This window comes from Antedon mediterranea, chromosome 6, assembly GCF_964355755.1.
Source record: "Antedon mediterranea chromosome 6, ecAntMedi1.1, whole genome shotgun sequence".
In the NCBI taxonomy this organism is placed as follows: Eukaryota; Metazoa; Echinodermata; class Crinoidea; order Comatulida; family Antedonidae; genus Antedon; species Antedon mediterranea.
Genome location: NC_092675.1, coordinates 21197581 through 21221885, shown reverse-complemented (window position 1 = coordinate 21221885; position 24305 = coordinate 21197581). Strand labels below are relative to the sequence as shown.

The 24305-nt window shown below is 34.0% G+C and overlaps 3 protein-coding genes across 3 annotated transcripts; 1 reads left to right on the top strand and 2 right to left on the bottom strand.

Annotated features, from left to right (window-relative positions):
• Positions 1-475: 475 nt before the first annotated feature.
• LOC140051316 (SPARC-like) lies at positions 476-8629 on the bottom strand. The gene is made up of 7 exons (XM_072096487.1): positions 8571-8629; positions 7904-7960; positions 6147-6189; positions 2464-2691; positions 1570-1727; positions 1272-1458; positions 476-966 (listed from the first exon to the last, which is right to left on the bottom strand). Exons 2-7 carry the CDS (start codon positions 7946-7948, stop codon positions 932-934), a joined length of 696 nt encoding a protein of 231 aa, XP_071952588.1. The 5' UTR covers positions 7949-7960; positions 8571-8629; the 3' UTR covers positions 476-931.
• A 484-nt stretch (positions 8630-9113) lies between these two features.
• Positions 9114-13470, bottom strand: LOC140051303 (E3 ubiquitin-protein ligase TRIM45-like). The gene is made up of 2 exons (XM_072096470.1): positions 13310-13470; positions 9114-12461 (listed from the first exon to the last, which is right to left on the bottom strand). The coding sequence occupies exon 2, from the start codon at positions 12450-12452 to the stop codon at positions 10233-10235; it is 2220 nt and encodes a 739-aa protein (XP_071952571.1). The 5' UTR covers positions 12453-12461; positions 13310-13470; the 3' UTR covers positions 9114-10232.
• A 320-nt stretch (positions 13471-13790) lies between these two features.
• On the top strand, positions 13791-19442 carry LOC140052695 (uncharacterized). The gene is made up of 9 exons (XM_072098377.1): positions 13791-14184; positions 14447-14579; positions 15884-16053; positions 16668-16767; positions 17118-17288; positions 17530-17565; positions 17834-17948; positions 18174-18260; positions 18831-19442. The coding sequence occupies exons 1-9, from the start codon at positions 14075-14077 to the stop codon at positions 18980-18982; spliced, it is 1074 nt and encodes a 357-aa protein (XP_071954478.1). The 5' UTR covers positions 13791-14074; the 3' UTR covers positions 18983-19442.
• Positions 19443-24305: the final 4863 nt, after the last annotated feature.

The following is a 24305-nucleotide window of genomic DNA, read 5'->3' as shown; positions in this document are numbered from 1 at the left end:
CGTTTCGTCCTAGTGGGAACCAAGCTTTACATTGCTGATACTAAAGTGTAAACAACGCCCTAACATTGTTTTTGTCTTCAGTGGAAGGGAGCACTCAATGCAGTCCTTTATTGGACGATTGTAAATGGAATTATTTTAACTCGACGGTACACTTTTACTATAGAACCCCTCCTTTGTGATTTAAGGGGACACTCATTTCAGTGAAACAAACTAGGGAGAATATAAATAAGTAACTCGATGGCTAACTCTCAGGGAATACTATGCTTTGTTTTGTCATTTGTTTTACTTTTAAGCATATGACTATTTTGTACATTCAATATTTCAGTTCTTTTTCAGAAAATGTTAATGCTTTTAGATTCTTCTAAGATTGAGTCATTTGAACAAAATAAAAGTCAACTGTAAAGGTTTGATAATACAGGATGAATGAGTGAAGAGTTTTTGAAAGAAAATAGAGGGGAAACGCCAAGAAAAAAAAAACGTTTTCTACGTAACATATTTATTCTAGTCACAAATGTATATGGGGAGGAGAATAAAGGCGTTTCAATATAATATTCGCCTTATTTTAACATACAGCATTCATGATTTATATCAAATAAAAATAAATAAATAAAAATGATTAATTATCAGGAAACAAGAATACTACTTTTGTAGTACATTTTACTTCTAAATCTACTTTAGCTAAAACGAGAATTAAAAAACAAATGGAAAATAGCACCATTTTTCATAATTTGGTTGAAAATATAATATCCAAAACCAGCTGGAAATATGTACAGTATTTTGATTTTTAAGTCAATTTAATGCAAGTTGTAATTTAATTTAAAAATATCACGTAATTATACAGTTATAATTCTGTTTTAGTTGGACCTATTGATTAATAGGTAGCAACACTGTGCGTCTGACCAGGTAGTTTCAACTTCATTTTCTTCTTCATCTATTCCTCCTCATCGTCTTCAGTTGGTTCGTATGCTGTGTAAGAAGATAATAACAGAAATGTATTACTGATGCTGCGATGCAATTACTGGTGATGTTATATTATGTTAATGTGTTGTCAAGCACACAAAATTAGGCCTACTGTAACTACTAATACGGTTATTCGTTGTCCACTAAATGAAATACCCGGTCTCGTGTTAGATATTCATCATTGATACACTAAATCTAAAATACCGGAAGACATTGGTTACGGTATAGCATGTGTTCCGGTGTAAAATATTTACGGATTATCGATCAGTCAATGAAAATAAGACAAATCAATCAATATAATCGATACTTACGGACTTCATCGATTCGAAGGCATTCGATCCATTCATCGAGTGTGATGACGTTGTCACCTTTGTCACACATGCTGAAGAAGTTGTCGGCACAGTGCTCAAGAGGCATCAATGCGTAACGGAATTCTCGGAGATCACGACGATCAAGTTTGTTGTCTTTTTTGTTCCTGTTTAGCTGCTGGAATTTCCACTAAAAATAAGTAAAATCGTCAATTATTGTTTGTTAAAGTGAATAAATACTGGATGAGACTATTAGCTGTTTTTCATATGTGTCTAAGTATCACCAAAAGCGACCATTTACCTCGGCAAGTTCGATCCTCTCACTGATGTCAATATTACGGATGTTGTTCTCTGGATTGACTTTTCCCAACTCTTCGGTTTCTCGCAGATGGAGGAACCATTCCAACAGACGGTGTGGGAAGTCTTCAAGTTCTGACTGAGCACATGGTGTTGACTTGGCTGCACGTACGTGATAATATAGAAAATGTACAATTCAAATAGAAGTTTTATACAACATATAATAAAATAAATATTATATTTCTTACAACTTTTTCTGTGATTTGGATTTTTAAAAAAGAAATAAGATAGAAAGACAGTGTACGGTTTGTTTGTTTGTTTGTTTTATTAGTTTCTCCACACATTTTAAAATAAAAGATAAAAATTACAAATTAAAAATAAGATAGACACATAACTTAAAAATTACAATAAACATAAAAACATCAAAAATGTGCAGATGGAGGTCAAAATAAGTTGCGGACAACTTTAAGTCATAACCACCAGTTAAAAAGGGTTTAAAAGTAAAAAAATATAATAATGTAGGTAGGCCTATAGCAGTCCGGCTTACAATAAAAATACAGAAGGTTAAATTGCTAAGACAATTGTACAATAACAAAAACAGTATCATACGGACATAATTTCATATGGACAGTTTGTCTGAAATAAAGTTGAAAGTTGAAATCTGTGATGGAGAGGTTTTTAATTAAGGATCAGATAATCATTAATCATCAAATCTTGAAGCAGTTACTTATGTTACCGGAATTATGTACTTTTAAGTGCTCTCTCTGTTAAACATTTAATTCGTTTGTTCATTTGTTACGTTAATTTTCCTAATAACATTGTAGAGAACAAGAGGGAGACATTTCTACTGTGATGTTTGTAGTAAGTGAACACATTTTCCTCACTATCTTACACTTACCGATACATTCACTGAGGAAGGCCACTGGAATAGCTCGTTTCTTTTCACAGGCAACTTTGTGCAGAGTACACAAGTTATCATACTGCTTGCCATAGACACTGCAGACTGGCTCTACTTCGGTGGGACATTCCTCCGGACAGACACATGACGGCTTCAATTTGGTTCCCTTCTCGACTACTACGCACATAGAGCCAACTGGATCCTTGCACTTATATCCATAGCAAGGGTCTAAAGGATAGAAAAGGGAGAAATAAAACAAGAAAAATTCACGTCTTGAAGCTCTCTTTTGTCAAAGTAGTTTGATAGTGTAGACAGAGCCTTACATTCTATATCTATAACAGATCATGTCATTATAACATATTTTCTTCCAGCATGTTCTGAACAGTGGTATTTAATTATCTAATAATTTAATAATATATTAATAACCTTTATAAATGTAACGATCCTTATAATGATGATGAAAAAAGAAATATATTCTATATCTCCCCCTTGATTACTAGATATCACAATGATCTTATTTTTCTTTTTAAATGTCTTCATTCTATTTTTTAGTGCAACTTTATCTCCAATTTCGGTATTCGTGTTCCCGCCCGTAATTTAAGAAACAACAATATCCTCTGTGTTACTAAAGTAAATGTTCTTTAAAATGGTTACATCAGTAGATTAAGTTTATCTTATAATAGTATAGTCCAGGCCCATCCCCATATCAACATTTTTAATTCCAATATTTATCTGTTTCGTCGTAATTTAAGTGTTTCTGAGTTGTTGTAATTGTCTTTGTATCTGTTAAACCAAACTGATGTGGCGGATTTGTTTCTGCTGTTGTTTCTGGTTTTAAAAAATGTAATAGATAATAAATTTCTATTGGTAATAAACAAGTCTTTGCAGCTAGAGTCTACCATACGTAAGAAGTGACATTTTGATGATACTCATAATTTTGGCTTTTAGAAGTATAGCTTTTGTACAATTTGTTTTGGAAGAATAACATATCTCAATAATTAAAATAATATTTCCGGCCGTGATGCAGGAACAAGAAATGTAGAGTGACAAGTTCTCTGTAGCAACCATTAACAAAGCGAAGAGGACTGCTGCGCCAGAACCATGAGGGATGTGTTAACTTTTAAATAAGTAAAATTTGACTAAACTTCTAAATGCTAGAACATTATAGTTTGATTTCCCAAATTTAAAGTAATTTCTTGGCAATAAGTTTACACATTTTATCAATGAAATCAAGGTTATAAAATCCAAAATTAGATTCAGCTGGCAAGTCATATTGCATCACGTGACCCATTGGATTGTGCCTCATGGCGAGCCTTGTCAGATACCCATGCAACATTACTCTACCCTCACAGCAGTACCCGTCTGACCCAATCGAAGGACTAGCATGCAACTCAAATTAGCCTAAGTAGAGAAAGGGTGGATAATTTGGTACATTCCTTACGTATGGTACCTGCCATCAATGGGCCATAAGGAATTACGTTAATCAATTTAAATGTGAATAAGTTAATTGTATTATTGTAGAGTGGTTTTGTGTTGTTATCATTTCCTGAGTATAGCAGATATACATATTGCATGGAGGTAAACATTTTTAGCTGTGAACAACAAGACAGTCCATTGTTCAACATAATTATGGGACCTGGGGGAAATAATTTCTCTATGATATAGTTGAGTCCTCTCTGTGATGAGGAACATTAGCAATAATTAAATTCTAAGGATCTTCGATGGTAAAATATTTGTCGGCCTACCGGTAAGTTTCAAAACATTAACAGTTTTAATATTTTAAAACAACAATTAACTAACATTCCACGGTCTATTCAGACAATGACATTTTTGATAACAATGTTAGCTAAAATACCATTGTGAAGTAAATTGTGTTAAAGGATATTCAATATTTCAATATTAATCATGTTTTTGTGTCAGTCTTTGATCAAAAAGTATATTATTCGATTATGTTACTGATACATGCATTGGAAGTAAAAGTTAATGGGTGTTGCCACGTCGACCATTGCGGGATACCAAAGGGGTTGATTTTAACATTCCAATGGGATGAATAATTGGTATTAAAAATAGTAATATCATATCCAACCTTTTACAGATATGATTCATTCCCAGTGAAAGTTAGAACCACTGACATTAGACCACTTGGTGTTCAACACACATTGATGGAATTTTGGTAAATGAGAGAATTGAACTGAATAACTTTCATTGACGGTCCGTAATCTGATTTGGAATTGTTCTATTCGACGTGTACTTTATTAGAAACTTTTAAATTCATTTATTATTTTATATATTGAGAACAATACGTGTCATGTAATTAGATGAGCTTTACTCCAATTTAAATGTTGGGTTGTGACTTATTAACATAAACAATGAACAAGGCCAACAGCCATGAGTCGCGTGCTCTCAGAAAAAAAATGAACTTTCAAAAAGTAATGTACATCAAAACAGTTCAAAAAGTACAGAAAAGCGATAAAACGCATAGTGATACCGGACCGACAGACAGACCGACAGACCGACCGACCGACATAGTGAACTATTGAGTCGCGTCCACGCGACTAAAAACCGCTGTTGTAAACAAAATGCAAAAAGCAAATCTTTTCAAGCAAAAACGAAGTAAACGCATTTCATCACAAAACCGTATTGCTTCTAAATATATATCTGTTAAGTCTAACAAATAATTACGGTATTAAGTTACGTATCAAAGAAAACTGTATTTGCTTTATTCTCTGCGTATTACACTACTTTACAAGAAAATTTAATAAAAAACAACAGATGTTCTTGTATTTAAAATAATTATATAAATGTTATGTGAATGTGGCTTTTGTTTGTACATTATTGACAAAAAACCCGTAGGCCTACATGTCTACATTCCTACGTTAAATGCTTTCCAGAAACAATTGCCAAAGTCTTAAGCAAAATTTTGCTTGATAAGATTTGCAGGACGTAACTGAACGAACTTTTTGAATTAACTCAATTACAGAATTATAATTAGTTTGATCATACTTTGCTGCCCATCCTCCAATTACTTAGATTTCGTTTATTTTTCGAATAGGAATACATTTAGGCCTATTCATTACATTCAATGAAAATAAACAGTGTTATAAAAATAAAGAGGAGAGGGAGAGGATAAAATGGGTCTCAGGAAACCAGAAAGGACCCGGATTACATTCTATAACATGACATTTTGTTAATACATTGTTACCGTGCCTATAGGCGTTTGCATTTGTCAATAAGCCCTGCCATAACATAAGTGATTTGTGCATAGACCTCCTGGCAGTACATTACCTAAATAACAAGGTGTCGATAACATCCAGGTATGTTCTTAAAGGTCTTTGTTATGTCTTGCATGCGAAGGTGACGTCTAACTTACTATTATGGTTATTATTTAATATTTGCCTTATTGTCAAACGAGTATGGATTATCTCATGGATGGTCTAATAGTTTTTAATAATGCAAATGATAAAGACAAATTAAGATTTATTTTAGGAAGACATAAAACATCATGTATTTAGCCCATTTTCTACAAGGTAGACCTATAGTTTGGCATTGGAGAAACGTTATTTCCAATCAAATGTTTGTTTGAAATATAATTTGCAACAGTATCGACTATGTTGGTTTTGTCATATGCCTATATTTTACAATTTTTTAATTGTTTGTAAAACTATTTGTACAATAATACTTACTTTCCTCTGGTGCAAGCTCCTTTTGGCTTATGGCAGCTGATGCCTAAAGAAAGATAACATTGATTAATGTACAATGAGGCCCACGGATCAAAGTGTAAAAATTGGAATCATTATGTTCATTTATCAACAGCTGTTGTCTTGTGCTTTTGAAACTTCTAAATAAAAGAAATTCGAATCGAGAATTGGAAGTTGTTACTGAAGTATTGAATAGTTCTGGAAGTTACATTACAAACCTTTGATTATTACAAAATCAAATTAAAAGTTTAGGTAGGCCTAGGCGTAAAATGGAATTATTATAAGTATGGGGTCAAAGGTTATTTGTCCAGCATTCCATTCTGACAACTGGTCCAAGATTTCATTTCACTTCTCCACACGATACCATTCTCACCAATGGATGGATTACACCATTCCTGACCTAGTGAAAGTAATACACTTTCCAACGACTGTGTTTTAGACCAGTTAATTTTAACCATTTGGACGAAATAGTGTTTTTGTTCAATCGTAGGCTATGATTAGTTATTTTAGTTCGTTTTTACCTCCAGGCTTGGAAGTTAATAAAACAAAACAAAGAACAATATGCTGAAATAAGATTTCAATTATGTTAGAAAGCCTGCCAAACGTGATTTTCCCATCGGCCCCTCTGCTTTAAGGCCTAAGTTGATTGGAACAGTGTTTTGGGAACTTTCAAAAACATCTTCAGTTGTCTTAACTAATAAACATTTCATATTACTCCATACCTCAAGGACTAAACATTGTAACCTATTAATTTATGCTATAGGCTTCAATATTTGATTTTGATAATACACAACCCATATAATTGTTTTCATTTCTTTTTTTGAAAAATGCTTCAGTTTCTATTCCACAGCTTGAAATAATAAGGCGTGTGTTTTCTTTACCTTACTCTGTATGACGCATTAGTCATTTTCGAATTATTTTTCATTGTAGTGACTGGTGTTGTTTGTCTAGACGTTATGTCATATAATATTCGTAAGAATTAAATAAGATAAACAAACACACAATCATAGCCATCTGTACAATATGCCTATTGTAATTTATTTATTCAGTTTTATTTAACTTTTTAAAAGTTTGCAATTTCTAGAAGACGGAACTAATCGGTACAGTTCATTAACTTTCTTATTATTATATCAACAATATTTAACCATTATTAAGGATGTTTTTCAGCCAATGATGTGTTTTGGTATAGGTTATTTTAAGCACGGTGTTCCTTTAATACCAGTCCAATTGTGTGCACACAAAATGGTCAGCAGTTATAATTATAGTTAATATAATACACACACAACGTTCTACAGCTTTCGATAGGCCTATCATGATTGATAATTTTACTTTGAATTATTTCAAATCTAAAATATATAACTCAAGTTGAGCATACTGACTGGATCTCTCTGTTTTGATAGTGGGAGCGAAGGAAACGTTTTGGACTTACTTCATAGATTGGGTAACGGATTAGAATAACAACCGGGATATAGGTTAAACTATAATGACCGACTTACAGACCGGTCAATCTTCAATATCACAATCATTATTTAAGTTTACGTTTTTCAAAAATGCTAAAATAACATAACATTACACGTTCTATGATATGAAACGTGTAATAAAGATGTTTTACTGGTCCCGCGGCCGGAAACATTTGTACCCGAATTAAAAAACCTTAAAATGTGATGCCTATTTCTCAAGATTTTATCAAATTAAAAACTTCAGAATAATGCAAAAATAAAAGAATAAAACTTTAAACTTACGATTGCAATGATCGCAGCAATAAGAAGTATGTTGTACGAAGCCATATTGTCCAGTTCCTAAATAATATATATTATTATATATTAACTTAATATATATAATAATATAATTGAAATATGTATGCATTTGCATTGGTTATTTTTTTGTGTGCAAAAACAGAATTCAAACCTGCAGGATTTAGCCATATAAGATAAGATAAGATAAGATAACTTTTATTGATCCTCAAAAAGGAAATTCATTGCTCGTCATAATAACAAGAAAACACAATAAAAACAAATATAGCATAAAATCATTCATATAAAAACATCAAAAAATACAAGATAAAATTATCTTCTTGACTTTCTGTTGTACTGGATGATGATGATATGATATGCTTACTGTATGTACTAATGATGACTAAATAAATGTAAATTGAAAATATTTTTAATAGAATTTTGATTTTGTTTCTTAAGCTAGCGGAAGATACCTAAAGAACAGTTTATATAGATCTAGTGATTATAATGTTCTTAAGTTATACAACTCTACATAGGCACATACTTGTTTTTACCTTCAACAACCATTTAAAAGAATTATACAAAATTGATTCAAATATAACCGATTTTAGATTAATATACTCGAATTATTATAAATTATGTTGGATAATAGAAAAATAATAATTGAGCTACTTACGAAGTTGGTTACCGATCTCTGACGTGTATCTGTACCAAAACGTCTGAGCTGAGTGAACAAGCCTTAGGCCCAGTAAGTGAGAAAAAGTATGGCATAGTCCATTAATCTTGGGGGTTAGCGTAAGGCGGAATTCCAAGGTAATATGTACTATCTCGCCAACAATGTAATGACTTTTTAAAAATGTCATTATTCTTCTTGTATGCATTTACTACTGATGAGATATTTTTATATTTTCACGGGTTATCAAATGCACATATTTTAATATTTTAAGCTAAACTTTTTGAATGTTCCTGTATTGTATTTCTTATGTAAATTGCCTCCTTTTTTATATATAATTATCATTGGTTTTATACTTTTATACAAATTTTAATATTGAGAAAATGTAAATATCTTTGTAATTCAGCTAAGGCTGCGATGATGATATTGAAATAAATGAAATGAAAAAAAATGAAAAAAAATGAAAAATAATGGAAACTTCATGCTTTTAATTTAAAAAAAATAATATTTATTTATTCTTTTCAAATTAATTAATATAGAGTATAAATAAAATATATATAATAAAGAGGCAAACTATTATGGAAGCAAAGTAACTTGTGTTGTGGGAGCCAATTAATATATTTGCAATTTTAATTTATATATTCGTTTATTTTTTATCTCTTTCAATTACAACGAGCGAGTCATATGGCCTAGCGGTTAAGGCAGGGGCGCCGTTTACCGTACCTAAAGAGCCAATAACAACATCGGCAAGGGTTCGAGGCCGACTCGCTCCTAGTTCTGGTGGTGGAACAAGTCTTCTCGGATAAGGACTATAAACCGTAGGTCCAGTGTACACAGTTATAACCTGTGTGTACTTTAAAGAACCCAGTTCATTATTCGAAAAAGAGTAGGGGGTTACCCCGGTGAACTGGTTCACACAATAGCCCCTGTATCAGGGGGATTACCACCTATCTGATAGGACAGTGATTAATTCACTATTGGTAATCCTTGGCCACATTGCCTAAAGACATAAAATAAATAAATAAATAAATAACCCGTTTGGATTGCGGAAACAAATGAAATGTTTGTACATGCACAGAATAAAAAATAAAGAAGGAAAATTTGTATTTCGACTAAAGCGTAATGTTACATGCATGACGTCTGTGTACTTAATTATTTTACATAATTAGAAAAACATTATAAATATAACACTCTTTTTTATGATATTTCCTACTAAAGCGGGGTTCCCATTAGCGACGCAACGCAAGGACGTAACGCAACGCAAATGAATTGACCAATCACAAGCGATGGCCTATTCGCTTGTGATTGCTAACTGTCTATAACTTCGCTTGTCATTGGTTAAAACGCTTGCGTTGCGTTTACGTCCTTGCGTTACGTTCTAGTGGGAACCAAGCTTAACGAGGAGAGTGATATGTAATCACACTTTTTTTTTCTTTTTACAATTAATAGCAGAGTGCTACATTCTTTCTACCAAGGTAATGTCTGATCTTTATAATGCATTATATTTCTGTATTCTGTTAATGCAATGTCAAGGTAATTTAAGCAAGGCAATCCTCTGGCTGGCTTCTATGGTTAAGTTATAAGCTATATTCTCGTTACCCACAACACTGTTTTGTATCTCAAATTATGTTACAACATTTTCATCACATCTTTGGATGGCCGATACTAATAATTATATATCTTGATATTATCTTCTCTGTGATTTGCGACCGCGAACGTCTTTGATGAAATTAAACTCATGAACACTGGAACATTCAGACCATCTTCATCTTTATCGATCCTCTTTAGAAACTTGCCACTCTGGTCAAACAGTTGTAATTTATGATTACTAGATACAATAACGTTATCGTCTTCGCACACAACTATCCCAGATGGACCTATAACCTTTCCGTCCTCTTGACCATAACCAATCATGATTTTTACAAACTTGTCCTTAGTGTCTAACATTGAAACCCTATGATTTCCAAAATCAACTATAAGAAGATGACCACCGCGGGTTATGGACACGTCCTGAGGGTTTAGCATCTGACCGATACCTTTGCCAGCTGATCCAATTGTACTGATTAGTTTTCCCGTTTGGTAGTCAAAGCGAAATATGCAATGAGCATCAGAATCCGCAGCATAGAGATCACTGACATCTCGGCGAACAGCAAGACCGCGAGGTTGTTTAACGATACCCTTTCCGAATGACAATATTTCATTGAAGGCATGGCTACATGTTGTAATACATTTATTTCCCATATTACTGTACGCCATTAGACTATCGCTTATATTACATAACCCACTGACTCTTGTTCCAGGTTGCAGTACAATCTTACCGACAAACTCACCCGTTGGTTTAAACTTTAGAATATCTCGACCCGCACTAGTCACAAGTAACAGTCCTTCTTTGCTACAACAAACGTTCATCACTTTAGTATCTTTGGTATGTTCCATGTAATCTAAAATGTTAGGTATGGTTACATTAAGCCCTTCTTGGTGTACTTTGATAACAATCGGAGACCCTTGAATATGCATTTTACCAGTGGTTATTTTTAACAGCCATTCACCCGGAATATTGCATTGACCTCTTAATATGTACCGACCGTTTTGTTCCGAAATATTGGGGATTCTCTCTTTACCTAGTGGGTCCCGTATCGTTGCAACCAACTCACATGCCTTATCACCCTTAAAACAATCTACTCCAATCGTAAACGTTTCTCCTTCTGTGATTTCAGTTAACCTATCAACTTCTGACACTTTGTACAGATCTTCTACGGTGTTGATGGTTCCAACTCCATTACAAAGTGCTTCAGTAAATTCACGAGATGGAATAAACTTCACATCTGAGGAAATCTCTTCTTGATCTAGTTTTTCTAGATTGTACAGATAGTTGCGAATCGCACCGACTTCCTTTACATTTGACTCAAGATCATTCATCAAGCTGTTTCGTAAAAATTTACTCTGCAAAGTGACAATTGTACCAGAGATTTCGGAGAGCAATGCCTGTGATTTTTGCATTTTGAGATGGAGAGCATACTTGTGTAACTCGTCAACATCATCAATATTCTTCTTCAGATTTTCGCAATACAATTCTATTTGTTCAATGACACCTTTTTTCCAAACGTCAACACCTAATTTGCATACATCTCGAGTTGTCGTTAAACCAGAGGTGTTTGCGCCAGATGTTTGTAAATAGGATTGTGTGTCGTCAATTCTTTTCTTTCCTTTATGAACCAACTCCTGAACTTCTGCTTTAAGCTCCATACACGCCGTGGATGCTAAGACAACTAAATGTTCAGTCGTTGACTTATGAAACTGCTCTTTACATCGACTACACGCTAACTTTGTACAACTTGTGCAAAAAAACTCTAACGTGTTATTTTTGTGAATGTCACACAACTTTGGTTTAATAACTTCTTTGTTTGATGTCGATTGGACTAGTTCACTGAGTGGCAGTAAGGTGTGTTTCTTTGACTTCAACCGCGATGATTTGTGCTGCTTTTTACACTCAATACATACGTTTTCTTCACACTCTTTACAATGGTGGGTTGGTGGTTGTTTTCGACAACTGCAGAATAACATCGGTGATTCTTCTGCTGCTAAAACATTGTCCTCCTCTTCTTCCTCTGGACTCTTCTCTTCCTCCATTGTCTTGATATAATCAAGTAAGCTGTTAATGGTAGTATTTGGTGCAAGTTTTTCTACACCACCTTCTGGAATCTGGAACGTACGAGAGCACAGTGGACATTGAAGTTTACATTTCACAACCGCCCAATTTTCTATACATTCGAGACAGTATGTATGCAGACATGGAAGTGCCCGTGGTTGTGAAAATCGCTTCATGCATATTGGACACTCTAGAACTTTCTTGTCCAGATCTTGAACAACTTTTCTCTCAGTCATTTTGGAAGTCTGGAATGAGAGATATAGGCCTAATTGTAAAATAATGGATAAAGTCATGAGAAACGTAATTTTTAAATCAGTAAAATCATGAATTCCATGGTAAAATTGTAACTCATAATCATTATATAGAAACTGTTTTAACGACTATTGATCATGGGGTTAGGGTTTCCATTCCTCGTGTGGACGTCATGTATTCTAAGGGATGGAATCCTGTGAAGACCTGAGCATGGTGTTATAGATTTTAGCTTTCAAACATGTGACATTAGAAAAGTTATGTTAGATGCAACGGCGGGCTTTCTTAATTAAAATGTCACTTTCCTGTTATACCATTTAACACACACGAGGCGTATACTGTCAAATGGATTTCAAAGGATACATTGCATGCAGGGTACATTAATATTGAAGAAGGAACAGTGTTGAACACCGTACCTCAAGAACCACATACACGAGGTAAATAATGAGTTAGAAATATTAGAAGTTTAGTGATCTACAACGTATACATACAAAACAGGAAATGTCATATAATTATATTAATAATACTGTGTTAGTATTTTGATTCCGAATAAATACGGTGTTGATGGATTAAATCAAATTGTTTCTGTCAGCTATGCATAGACTACGTTAAAATATTCCTAAAATGATAGGCATAATATACCGACATAATATTAGTAGGCCTATTAGCATGCTACGCCTGTACGTCAGTAAACACCCGGAAATTCAATCGAATATACGATTGCACTATCAGACCCCAACTTATAAGTGGCAGTACATGAGTAATTAGTTATAAGTGCATATTCTTTAAACTGTAAAAGAAGTTAATACAATCGTTAAAATAATAGCTATGTCCGTTTGCCTACCTTTTAGAAACAGTGAAGTCCAGTAAACCTTTAAAAAGCGACCCGTTATTCAGTTTTTAGAGAGAAAAACATAACAAATGATGAACAATAAGGGTTAGCTAACAATACGTCACGCTGCTTACGCAAATATATAAAACCTGCAATGGAATATTTTTGAATAGGATATACTCATTGTTATTAAAATAACTCAACCACTGTGAATGAAATGGAATAAAGAAGTTTGAGCTTATTTACGGTAGATCCGGATTGGGGGATTATTTTGTCGATACCTGTCACTATTGTCTATATACTTGTCATTAATATAACCAGCTACTCGATTCATGAACCATTTCAATCCAGTGCAGCATTCATTATCATTCGTACCACAAAAGATAATGTTTTTCTATATTTTTATAAAACAATATTCTTCCAACTCACTACGGTACTTTTTGCTCACCCACCAAAAGCTCCTACATATATATCATTATAGGGGGCGCAGCACAATGTTTTGGATCAGTTTTGGATGATTGGATGCATCGTCGATAGTTTCCAAACTTTTTTAACCACATGTTTTTAATTTTAAAATAACTGTTTTTATATCATCGCGTTTTTTGTTAAACCAGAATTTTCTCACAACACTTTCTTATAGTACTCCGGAAAACGTCTATCCATTTATATTTGGTTGACCTGTTTTTAAAGTTTATCTAGAGGCACCAAAATCTAGGCCTTCTAGTCTAGGCTAGTCTCTATCTAGCTAGGCCTAGGCCTTTTTTTAAAGTAATTACGATGATGACAGCTTCTTCACCCGCTGGAGTGTGCAAAGAAGGATGTATTGCAGCACTTGGTATTCCTTTGTTAGATATGATCGCAAACGTCACAGATGACTTCTTGAAAAGGTGTAGTTATTTTAGTGAAATTGTTTTATTTTATTAATTAATTCTACAAGTTCTTTCAGATTTGTTTTTAATTTGATTAATTTTTTAGTAGCTAAATAAAAATATGTACGTTCTTTAATTGCTGTAAAACAAATGTATGTTCAGAAATCCTATACAATAAGTTATTAGTAATAACAAACGTTATGCCATGAGGTCTTTGTCATCTCTCCAAGATATTCTTCAAATTGCAAGTAAATTATAAATTGCATCTTGTTGTATCTAGGTTTAACCTTGAAGAGGACAATTCAATACACATTGGTACAGAGCAGAATTTAATCTATGAGGTACTTCAGAAAGATTGTGAAGTGAAATATAGTGCTGGAGGATCTGCACAGAATTCAATCAGAATTTCCCAGGTCAGCCATGGTCAGCCATGTAAAGTCATTGCAAACAACTTCATTTATTCTACCTTTTTCACTCCCCACTCCTCTTCCTATACCCCTTTCATACCAAAACTCCGGAGGCACCCCAGGGTTTATGACCATTCAAAACGTCAAGAAACTCCGGCCATACCCCTTTCACACCAACCTAGCAACCCTGGGGTTTATAAAATAAATTGTAAATGTCGCCCTCTATTTTGTTTGTTTACATAGCGACGATCATTAGAATCATTTTAATTAATAATATTTTAATTTAATAATTACTTTCAAAAGCCTCAGAAGTAATATAATGTTTTATTGATACTACTTACTATTTTCTAGACCCGGTGTATATTTTGTACAAATATTTAAAGTATTTTGAAATAAAACTAAAGCAATGAGTGATCGTGTGAGGATGACCTTTTGCCCTAAAACTCCGGAGTTTTGATGTTGGTACCTTTCACACCAAAACACCGGGGTGTCCCCTCAGTTCGCTCTCCGGAGAATGTTCAGCTGTTCAACTCCGCAGTTTTAAACTCCGGAGTTGCTTGATTTTACTTTCACACCAAAACAGCGGGGTGTCAACTCCGGAGTGTCTCCGGAGTTTTGCTTTTGGTACTTCCTAGTAAGGCCAAAATTAGCCACGTTTGGGTTCATTCTGTAGTATAGTCACCATCAGAAAGACTTTCTTCATCAGTACTACATCTATGAATGGATGAATGGTTGGGCGCAGAAATTCCATTACAGTTAAATTGTAATACCTCTTTCACATCAAAAACTTGTGAGTGTACAATTACCAGGACGCACACTATACAAAACACAGTTGCCAGAAAATGTGAAAGTGGTATTGATTGAATCTTCCAAATTACCGTAAGAGTTAAGATATCTATAAATCTTTTTTGCCTGTTGTTGTTTTCTGACTAAAGTAGACTAGGAGGCACCGGATCCCTGAAAAGATCAACACTTAACCGATGCTAACTGGGGTACTTACGCACTGATCCCCAGTTAGCGGTGATGGTGTACCCCATCTGTTTAGGTGCTAGCTTGGTGTTTTTGTCTTTTTGTTCTCTTTCTTTTGGTTTCCCCTCTTTTCTCTTTATTGTCGAGCGCATAGAGTCATGGTTTATTTGTGCTATATAAATCTATTATTATTATTGTTTATTATTAAATATTACCAGCATGGTTAGTTAGTCTTACACAATGTGTTACTTTTATTTACAATGTATAGTTATTAATATTTGTACTGTATTACTTCTTTTCTCAAGGTTAGTCAATTTAACAATCTTTAATTCTTTGTATAGCTTATACTAAATCTTCCACATGCAACAACAATATTTGGATGTATTGGAAAGGATAAATTTGGTGAGATATTAAAGCAAAAAGGGCAAGCAGAAGGCGCTCTGGTTGTCTACAAAGAACATGATACTCTACCTACTGGAAGGTGTGCAGTTTTGATCACCAACCAACACAGGTGAAAGATAATTTTAATTTGTCAATTAATGTTTAAGACTAAAAAAAGATGTGCCCAAAGTACAATTGTTCGATTGGTCATTATATTTTGTTATATTTAGGTTAGTTTTTTGTTAATGATTGATTGACATTTGTCGTATTCGATTTAGACTTTCACCGTTGAGTACAGTTTTTCCGTTGAGTACTTCTTTAACGGAGTATTTTGAGCGTTGAGATTGTTCTTAACGAAAAAGCTTTCATTGTCAACGTTTTCTATTCGAATGACTTTCTGTTGAGCACAAATTTACAATTTGAATACAAAAAGTACTCAACGAATCTTTACGTTGACAACGAAAGTTCCCAATCGAATACGACAAATGACATAAACATAAATTCTTGATAAAAAAAACTGTTGGGTGAAAATCTAAAAGAAAAGTAGAGGGCAGTATTGAGAAATCACACAAGTTTGCAATTACTAAAAATTTTGTCCCAAGAGAGAGATTTTTTTTAGCAAAATTTAAGCTGAAAAATGATGTAGATTATAGTTACTACATGTATTATTGCTATTTAATTGCAAATTTTTTTATTTTTTTCCATATTTTAATGATTTATTTGATATATTTCCATACTTTTTAGGTCATTATGTTCTGATTTTTCAGCAGCTAAGCATTACACTCTTGATCATCTACAGGCGCATTGGAGCTATGTTGAGAAAGCTAGTATTCTCTACGCACCTGTAAGTATTATATTTTGATAATACTTACCTTATTAAGCGCAATACAGTAACAACTTTTATCTTTTATCGAGTCGGGGAAAAGTGTCTGTAACTTCATCAAGAAAACCTAAGTAAGAATTACTATGTGTCTTTTAAAGGCTATGATATATTTACCTAATATAAAGGAAATCATAATAAATTAGAACTTATGTCTGATGGTTTATTAATATCAAACACATACAAATTTTATTTTACAAAATTATCGAATAAAAATAAATCGTCACTTTACTTAGAATTGCCTTCTTTCATCCATCATTTTGATTTTCAGAGGAAAAATTATTATTTGCAAAACATGCCATTTTCTTTTTTAGGGATATGCTGTAGCCTCTAGCCCAGATTCAGTTACTGCTTTGGCCCACTTTGCAGCAGAGAAAGACAAGCTGTTCTGCCTGAATCTCTCTGCTACTTATATCTGTGCTCAGTTCTCACAATTTTTACTAAAGCTAATACCATATGTTGACATTTTGTTTGGTAGTCTTAAGGTACAGTACTTTCTCTATCTCTAATCTTTTCTAATATTTTTCTGATAACATAATTGTATTATACTGTTTGCTGCCCTCTACAGTTCATGGCAGTTGATTACTAAGCTGTTTGCTGCATGCCAGATTTTAAAATCATTTTTAAACCATTAACCATTTATTATTTTAATCAATTATAAATATGTCTATAAATTGAAATATTTGATTTATGTTAATCTAATTAAATTTTTTTTTATTTTTGCAGGAATTAATAGCATTTTGTGACATGATAGACTGTCAAGTAAGATAACTTTTTTTAACATTTCATTTTTTGTTTGTTTTTTGGCTAAACTATCAATGTCTCCTTCCTCACACACATAAATTAAAAAAGAATATAATTGGTTTTATTTTAAATACATTCAATAAATCAAGGCTGATTTTTGTCAATTTTGGATGTATTCTGCTACTAAAAATTTGTAGGCTTTAACTTTCTAATGTTTTTTGCAGGTTTTACTCTACCAGTCTATAACTTAAAATAAAACACTTACTGTAGTTTTATTTATATTCAGAAAGAAAAGCCAAGTGAACGTGTTCTTACTGTTTGCAAACTTCCAAAAGTTAACCAAAAAAGGAATCGAATTGTTGTTATCACTCAAGGAGAGAAACCAACAATATTAGCAACAGGTATGCATTCCGTAATAAATAATAATGAATAAATTATCGTAGTTGAGGCTGTCAAGAAAAAGTAATTCCTCCGTATAGTTCAATACTGACCTAGTCAGGGTTGTAACTTTCTACTTTCTCAAATGTGACTTAGTTTAAGCACAATCAATTACAGTTTATTTATCTTGTAATTGGCAAGTTTCTTGTTGTTAAATTTAAAAAAAAATGCAATACATGCAATTCCAGGTGGTAAGGCAATTGAATACCCTGTGATTGGAGTTCCGAAGGAGCACATTATAGATACATGTGGGGCCGGAGATGCATTTGTTGGGGGTAAGTTTATAAAATCCTAAAAAATGGTTGAAAGTTAAAATATTCTCTTGCTGAACCAATAATTGGCTGACCTTTTCCAAATGCCATTTAATAGTGTTTATTTAAAATGTTAGTACAGTAACACTGTAGCTTGGATGGCATACTTGTTCACCTGTTTACAGCCATGCCTGATTTTTGTCCACTACAAAACTTAAATGAAATGCTGCTTATTGATATAGTTTAAAAGTTCATAAAATCCTTTAAAGATGTATTTTCCTCTAAAACATGAAAATGAAGATTAATTAAATCAGACTTTGAATAGGTTTTTTTGTAGTTTTAATAAAGTTAATCACTTAACTAGAAAAAAAAGGAAAAATAAATGTTTTTTTATTTAAAATAATAAATGGTTAAATTCAACCAAAAATCAATTGGCTGGCAGGCAGGCAATTTGACCATTTTTTGCCTTAAATTACTGTATTTTTAGGTAAATAAATTTTGTTTAGATCCAACTTTTGGCTTATCCAACAACAAAAATTGTTTAGAGGGACAATACATCTTTTACTCTATAGTATTGATTCTCCTTTTTTTCAGGTTTTTTGTCACAAATTGTGTTGGGTCAAGACTATGACCGGTGTATTCTGTGTGGTCATTATGCTGCCAGCATCGCCATCCAACACACGGGTAGTGTCATTCCGAACACTTTGAAATTTCAGAATAATTGGGATGTTATAAGCCAAAAATGATAATTGAATTTATACAAGGGTGTGGTTCAAATTGATACAGGGGTGTGGTTCAAATTGATACAGTGGTGTGGTTCAAATTGATACAGGAGTGTGGTTCAAATTGATACAGGGGTGTGGTTCAAATTGATACAGGGGTGTGGTTCAAATTGATACAGTAGTGTGGTTCAAATTGATACAGGGGTGTGGTTCAAATTGATACAGGGGTGTGGTTCAAATTGATACAGGGGTGTGGTTCAAATTGATACAGGGGTGTGGTTCAAATTATAGCCCATGGTGATTAATAATAATAATAGGTAGATTTATATAACGCAAATAAACAATATCTCTATGCGCTCGACAATAAAGAGAAAGAGTGGAAAACAAATGGAAGAAAACAAAAAGACAAGCACATAAACCGGAGTATGATATTATTACCATGGACTACCATATAATCAAAGATGATAGATATATTTATAACATGGGTTCAAGCCAATCAGACGTGCTGAAATGAGTCACGTGTGCGCTCTTTATTTTTTCACTATCATGTTAGTTCAAATACACAAATAATGCACAAGTCTAAATGTAACCCGAGTTTCTAGCAAGAAACTAAAATTTCCAAGAAGTATTAAATAATCAAATCAAGGAAAACGCCTTATAAATTAAAATGTAGATTTATTCCTTTGACATCAACTTGTCAGAATTTACATAACCAATATTATTTATTCACAAGATAAAACATTAAAGTGTCCACAAAACTAAAAGTTTATATTAAAATTGAGTCTTCAGTTGAAACAATTCCGACTTGAAAGGTTCCACAGTAGAGTAAATGTTATCAACGAAATGTTCCGACCAATGGTGTAATAATTGCAATAATGATTCGTAAATTTCAAAAGTAGTGTTTTCTCATCTAAGAAAAGAGAAAATATATACATATACTATATAACTATAAAACAATTTAAATCAAATATCATTTGGTACATAATTAAAATACCACAATGTTTGCAAAATAACCTAGGCTATGATAGACAATTAAACAAAATAAAACATAATCCGTCAATACCGCCAGGTTCGATTAACACTGATTGGTATATGATTATTCACACTACTCATTAAAACATTAGTTACATTATATAGTTAGAGGTACTTCGTTTGGTAAGTATGCTAATACTTGATACCAATATAACTACATTGCAACTCAATGGATAATAGCAATAGCTATTCAAACGTGTGTCTATCAACATATTAACCTGACTATTATAAACTCAGGATGGTTAATGCAGCGCATCCATTCAATAAACTAAATTATAAACTAAAAGGTAATTAAATGTATAAAAATAAATGTCGCATAAAGCGGAAATCAAAAATAAGTGTATAATACAATAGTCTCAATTCTACAATCACACTCCAATTGTCTCTAGGTCAATCAATACCAAGAGTGTACTGCCATCTAGTAAATGACCCACATTTACCAGAATCGTCCTGATACACTCATACAATTAAAAGTATTAGCAAAAGCAAGTTAATCACTTCAAGACCCTTTAGCTTAAAACGGGAGAGAACAATGTGTGATTGCAGAACCTTACTTTACAGTAACATAAATTACCAAGCGCAATTGCAAATGGTATCACAAAAGTTATAAAATATAATCAAAAAGTTAAGTATCACATAACTAATCTAAAGCATTGAGCCAATGCAAACATAATGCATAAACCTAATCTTCATAAGCTTAAATCTCAAATTAAGTTATATTAACAAATTTGTTAAACATAAAATAATACAATTGATAGTTCTTACCTAAGAAAAGAGCCAAAATATAGAAAAGTGACTTCCTTTAAAGTTGTTAAAAATGTATAGATGTTTCTTGTGAGCAGGCACAAGTGGAAGTGAGGTATAATCATCAGAAATGAAGATAATCACCTTAGTTGCCTAGCAACTTGGCAAAACACATTCCTTACTTCCCAAACATTTGTCACTATGACCCACTTGGGGTAACCTTTGTTGCAATTAAGCTGCATTCTTTTCTACTGACCTATAAACTATATTCATATACAGTACATTGTAAAAACAGATACATTCAAATGAAAAAAATCAAACAGAAAGATATAAGAAAGATATAAATGGTAAAAATATATTCATAAAAATCATAGGGTTACAACCTCCCCTCTTGAACTCTGCGTTGTCCCTAACGCACTTAGAGAATTTGCCAGACCATAGAGACTGGTGGCTACTCTGCTATACCAGGTTGGATTTCCAAGATGATCATAGTTGAGTCTTCGAGGCACTTGACGGTTTCTGACTGGCCTGCTGTATTCCTCCGTTTCTACAGTGATGTCGTCACCTTGTTCTGTAACACTTTCTGGTTCATTGGTTGTTTGATTACCATCATCAGACTCGGACCTCGTTGTTGTGTTAGTATCACCACTAGCTGTGTCTGCAGTTTCTACAGGCACTTCAGTATTGTTTTCACACTGAACTTGCTCCTCTTGTCCACTACTAAAATCTGTGATTCTCTTTATAAGTGTTCTAGGCGTGTATTCAGAGGCATCCATATTTGGAAATGTAGAAGATACTATTATAGGCCTACTTGGAGTTTCTTGTAGATACGGTGGTGTAAGTGAACCAGCTATGCTGCTATCCTCTATTTCAGAATTATCATTTTGTACAGGAGTAGCATTGAGAACATCAATGTGCTCAGTTTCACTGGCCTGATCATTTGCATTATCTACAGGAACTGATATAGTTACATCTACAACAGATTCATCATCTTCATCACTGGAACAAGAATTTTCATTCTCGGTTGTATTCTTTGTTTGTGATCGGGTTTTTGGTCTTCTAGCCTTTTCTGGAACTGGACTGGGTAGTCTCACTTCTGTGATGTAACCAACAGGAAGAATATGATCCCGATGCAAAGTTTTAGCTTGTTCATTACCTTTTTCTGGTTTAAGTCTGTAAACTGGAAGGTCTGCAAATTTCTCTATAATAATAAATGGTTCAGGTTTCCAACGGTCTGCAAGCTTATTCTTTCCTTTAAGTCCTAAGTTTCTGACTAGAACTCGGTCTCCTGGTTGCAGAACTGCATTAGCTATACGGACTTTCTTATCGTACCTCCTTTTGTTAGCATGCCCAGCCTTTTCTGACTCATTTCGTGCCATATCATAAGCTTTCTCAAGACCTTGACGAAGATCTTCCACATATTTGCTATGACTACGATTTTGGTTTCCATCAGGGTGCAAGTCGAAACAAATATCAACGGGCAAGCGAGCTTCCCTTCCAAACATAAGAAAGTAGGGTGAAAATCCGGTACTGTCATGCTTCGTGCAATTATATGCATGCACTAACGAGCTGACATGCTTACTCCAATTTACTTTCTTTTCATTTTCTAATGTTCCCAGCATGTTTAATAGAGTTCGGTTAAATCTCTCAGGTTGTGGATCTCCTTGTGGGTGATAAGGAGTGGTATGTGATTTGTGAATTCCTAATAGACCAGTGAGTTCTTTGATCACTTTACTTTCAAATTCTGGTCCTTGATCAGAGTGGAGCCTTTTTGGTAGCCCATAGTGTTGAAAGTATTGTTGCCATAATACCTTCGCAACTGTAAGTGCTGTTTGGTCCTTTGTCGGAAAAGCTTGGGCATACCTGGTGAAATGATCGGTCACTACCAGTATCGACTTCTTACCACTGCTATCTGGCTCAAGAGACAGAAAGTCCATACAGACCAACTCCATAGGTCCATTTGTTTTAATATTGTGTAGCGGTGCACTTTTTGAAGGCAAAGATTTACGTGCTAGGCAACGACCACAATGCTTGACCCACTCTACCACCTCTGTTGACATCTTCGGCCAATAGAATCTCTCTCTAACTAACGCTACTGTGCGTTCAGTGCCATGATGTCCTAAGTCATTATGGAGCATTGTCAAAGCCTTCACTCGGTAAGCCTTTGGTAAAAGGAGTTGTTCAATTTTACTACCGTCTTGAGGTCTGGTAATAATACGGTACAGTACATTATCTTTCAATGTTAATTTGGCATATTCTCTGCAATAACGAGTAAGTTCCTTCGACGCGTTGTTTGTTATCTTTGGCTTCTGACCTGATTTTACCATTTCTTTCAGTTCCTTTAACACATAATCAGCATCCTGTGCTTCATTCCAGTTAATAACATCAGTGAGGGATGTTTCATTACTATACATCTCTGGAATACACTGACTACTACCACCAAGACAATATGCATAAGGTAGTGTGTCACTTGAATTGGTAACAGCTGAACGTATCCCATATACCGCATTTATGACTTCTTTAGGTGAGATTTCACTCACTCGCGTTTGTAGATTCTCTTTAATTCTCATCTGATCAACTTCATCTGCCGCATTAGCATCAGAAGCGAGAGGTCTGCGGGACAATGCATCCGCATCTTGGTTAGTTCTACCAGGTTTATATTGAATGGAGAAGTCAAAGTTAGCTAACGCGGCCAACCATCGGTGACCTGTAGCATCCAATTTAGCTGAAGTAAGAACATATGTTAATGGATTACTGTCAGTCATTACCTTGGTACCTTTTGCATGGTACAAAAGATCCTTAAATTTATCAGTTACGGCCCATTTTAATGCCAGGAATTCAAGTTTATGTGCTGGGTAATTTCTCTCACTCTGGCTCACTGTCCGACTAGCATATGCTACAGGTTTAAATTTGTTGTCAACTTCCTGTAATAAAACTGCTCCAAGACCATCACGGCATGCATCGACATGAAGTTGGAATGGCTTGGTGAGATCAGCATATGCTAAAACAGGTGCAGATGATAATCTAGTCTTAAGTTGGTTAAAAGCCTGGTTACATAGATCAGTCCATTGATTTGAGAATGGTTCAGAAGACTTCTGTAACCCGTCATGACGTACTTTCTTTGACGTTCGACCACGCTTAGGTGAGAAGGCATATTTACTGGCTAATGAGTGAAGCGGAGCTGCAATTTTCGAGTATCCTTCAACAAATCGTCTATAATAACCTGTTAGGCCAAGGAAACTTCGTAAGTCCTTAGCATTCTTTGGTGTAGGCCACTCTTTAACGCTTGAAACCTTTTCAGGATCAGTCTGAATTCCCTCTTCGCTTACTATATGCCCAAGATATGTTACAGATTTGCAAAAGAACTTGCACTTCTCTGGAGAAACCTTGAGGCCAAACTCTTTTAAGCGATCAAATACTTTGGTGAGACGATTTTCCATCTCCTCTACTGTCTTAGAAAATACGATAATGTCATCCATGTATACCAATGCTTCAATAAAATTCATGCCGGACATACAAGATTCCATTAATCTTTGAAAAGTAGACGGTGCACCTTTAATACCTTGAGGCA

Excerpts from the sequence above, each read along its gene's own strand:
- LOC140052695 (XM_072098377.1), top strand. The coding sequence starts at position 14,075 with ATGATGACAGCTTCTTCACCCGCTGGAGTGTGCAAAGAAGGATGTATT. Across the intron at positions 16,054-16,667 it reads TTGATCACCAACCAACACAG|GTCATTATGTTCTGATTTTT; the intron begins GTGAAAGATAAT and ends CATACTTTTTAG. Across the intron at positions 17,289-17,529 it reads TTTTGTTTGGTAGTCTTAAG|GAATTAATAGCATTTTGTGA; the intron begins GTACAGTACTTT and ends TTATTTTTGCAG.
- LOC140051316 (XM_072096487.1), bottom strand. The coding sequence starts at position 7,948 with ATGGCTTCGTACAACATACTTCTTATTGCTGCGATCATTGCAATC. Across the intron at positions 6,190-7,903 it reads TTGCTGCGATCATTGCAATC|GCATCAGCTGCCATAAGCCA; the intron begins GTAAGTTTAAAG and ends ATCTTTCTTTAG. Across the intron at positions 2,692-6,146 it reads GGAGCTTGCACCAGAGGAAA|ACCCTTGCTATGGATATAAG; the intron begins GTAAGTATTATT and ends TCTATCCTTTAG.
- LOC140051303 (XM_072096470.1), bottom strand. The coding sequence starts at position 12,452 with ATGACTGAGAGAAAAGTTGTTCAAGATCTGGACAAGAAAGTTCTAGAG.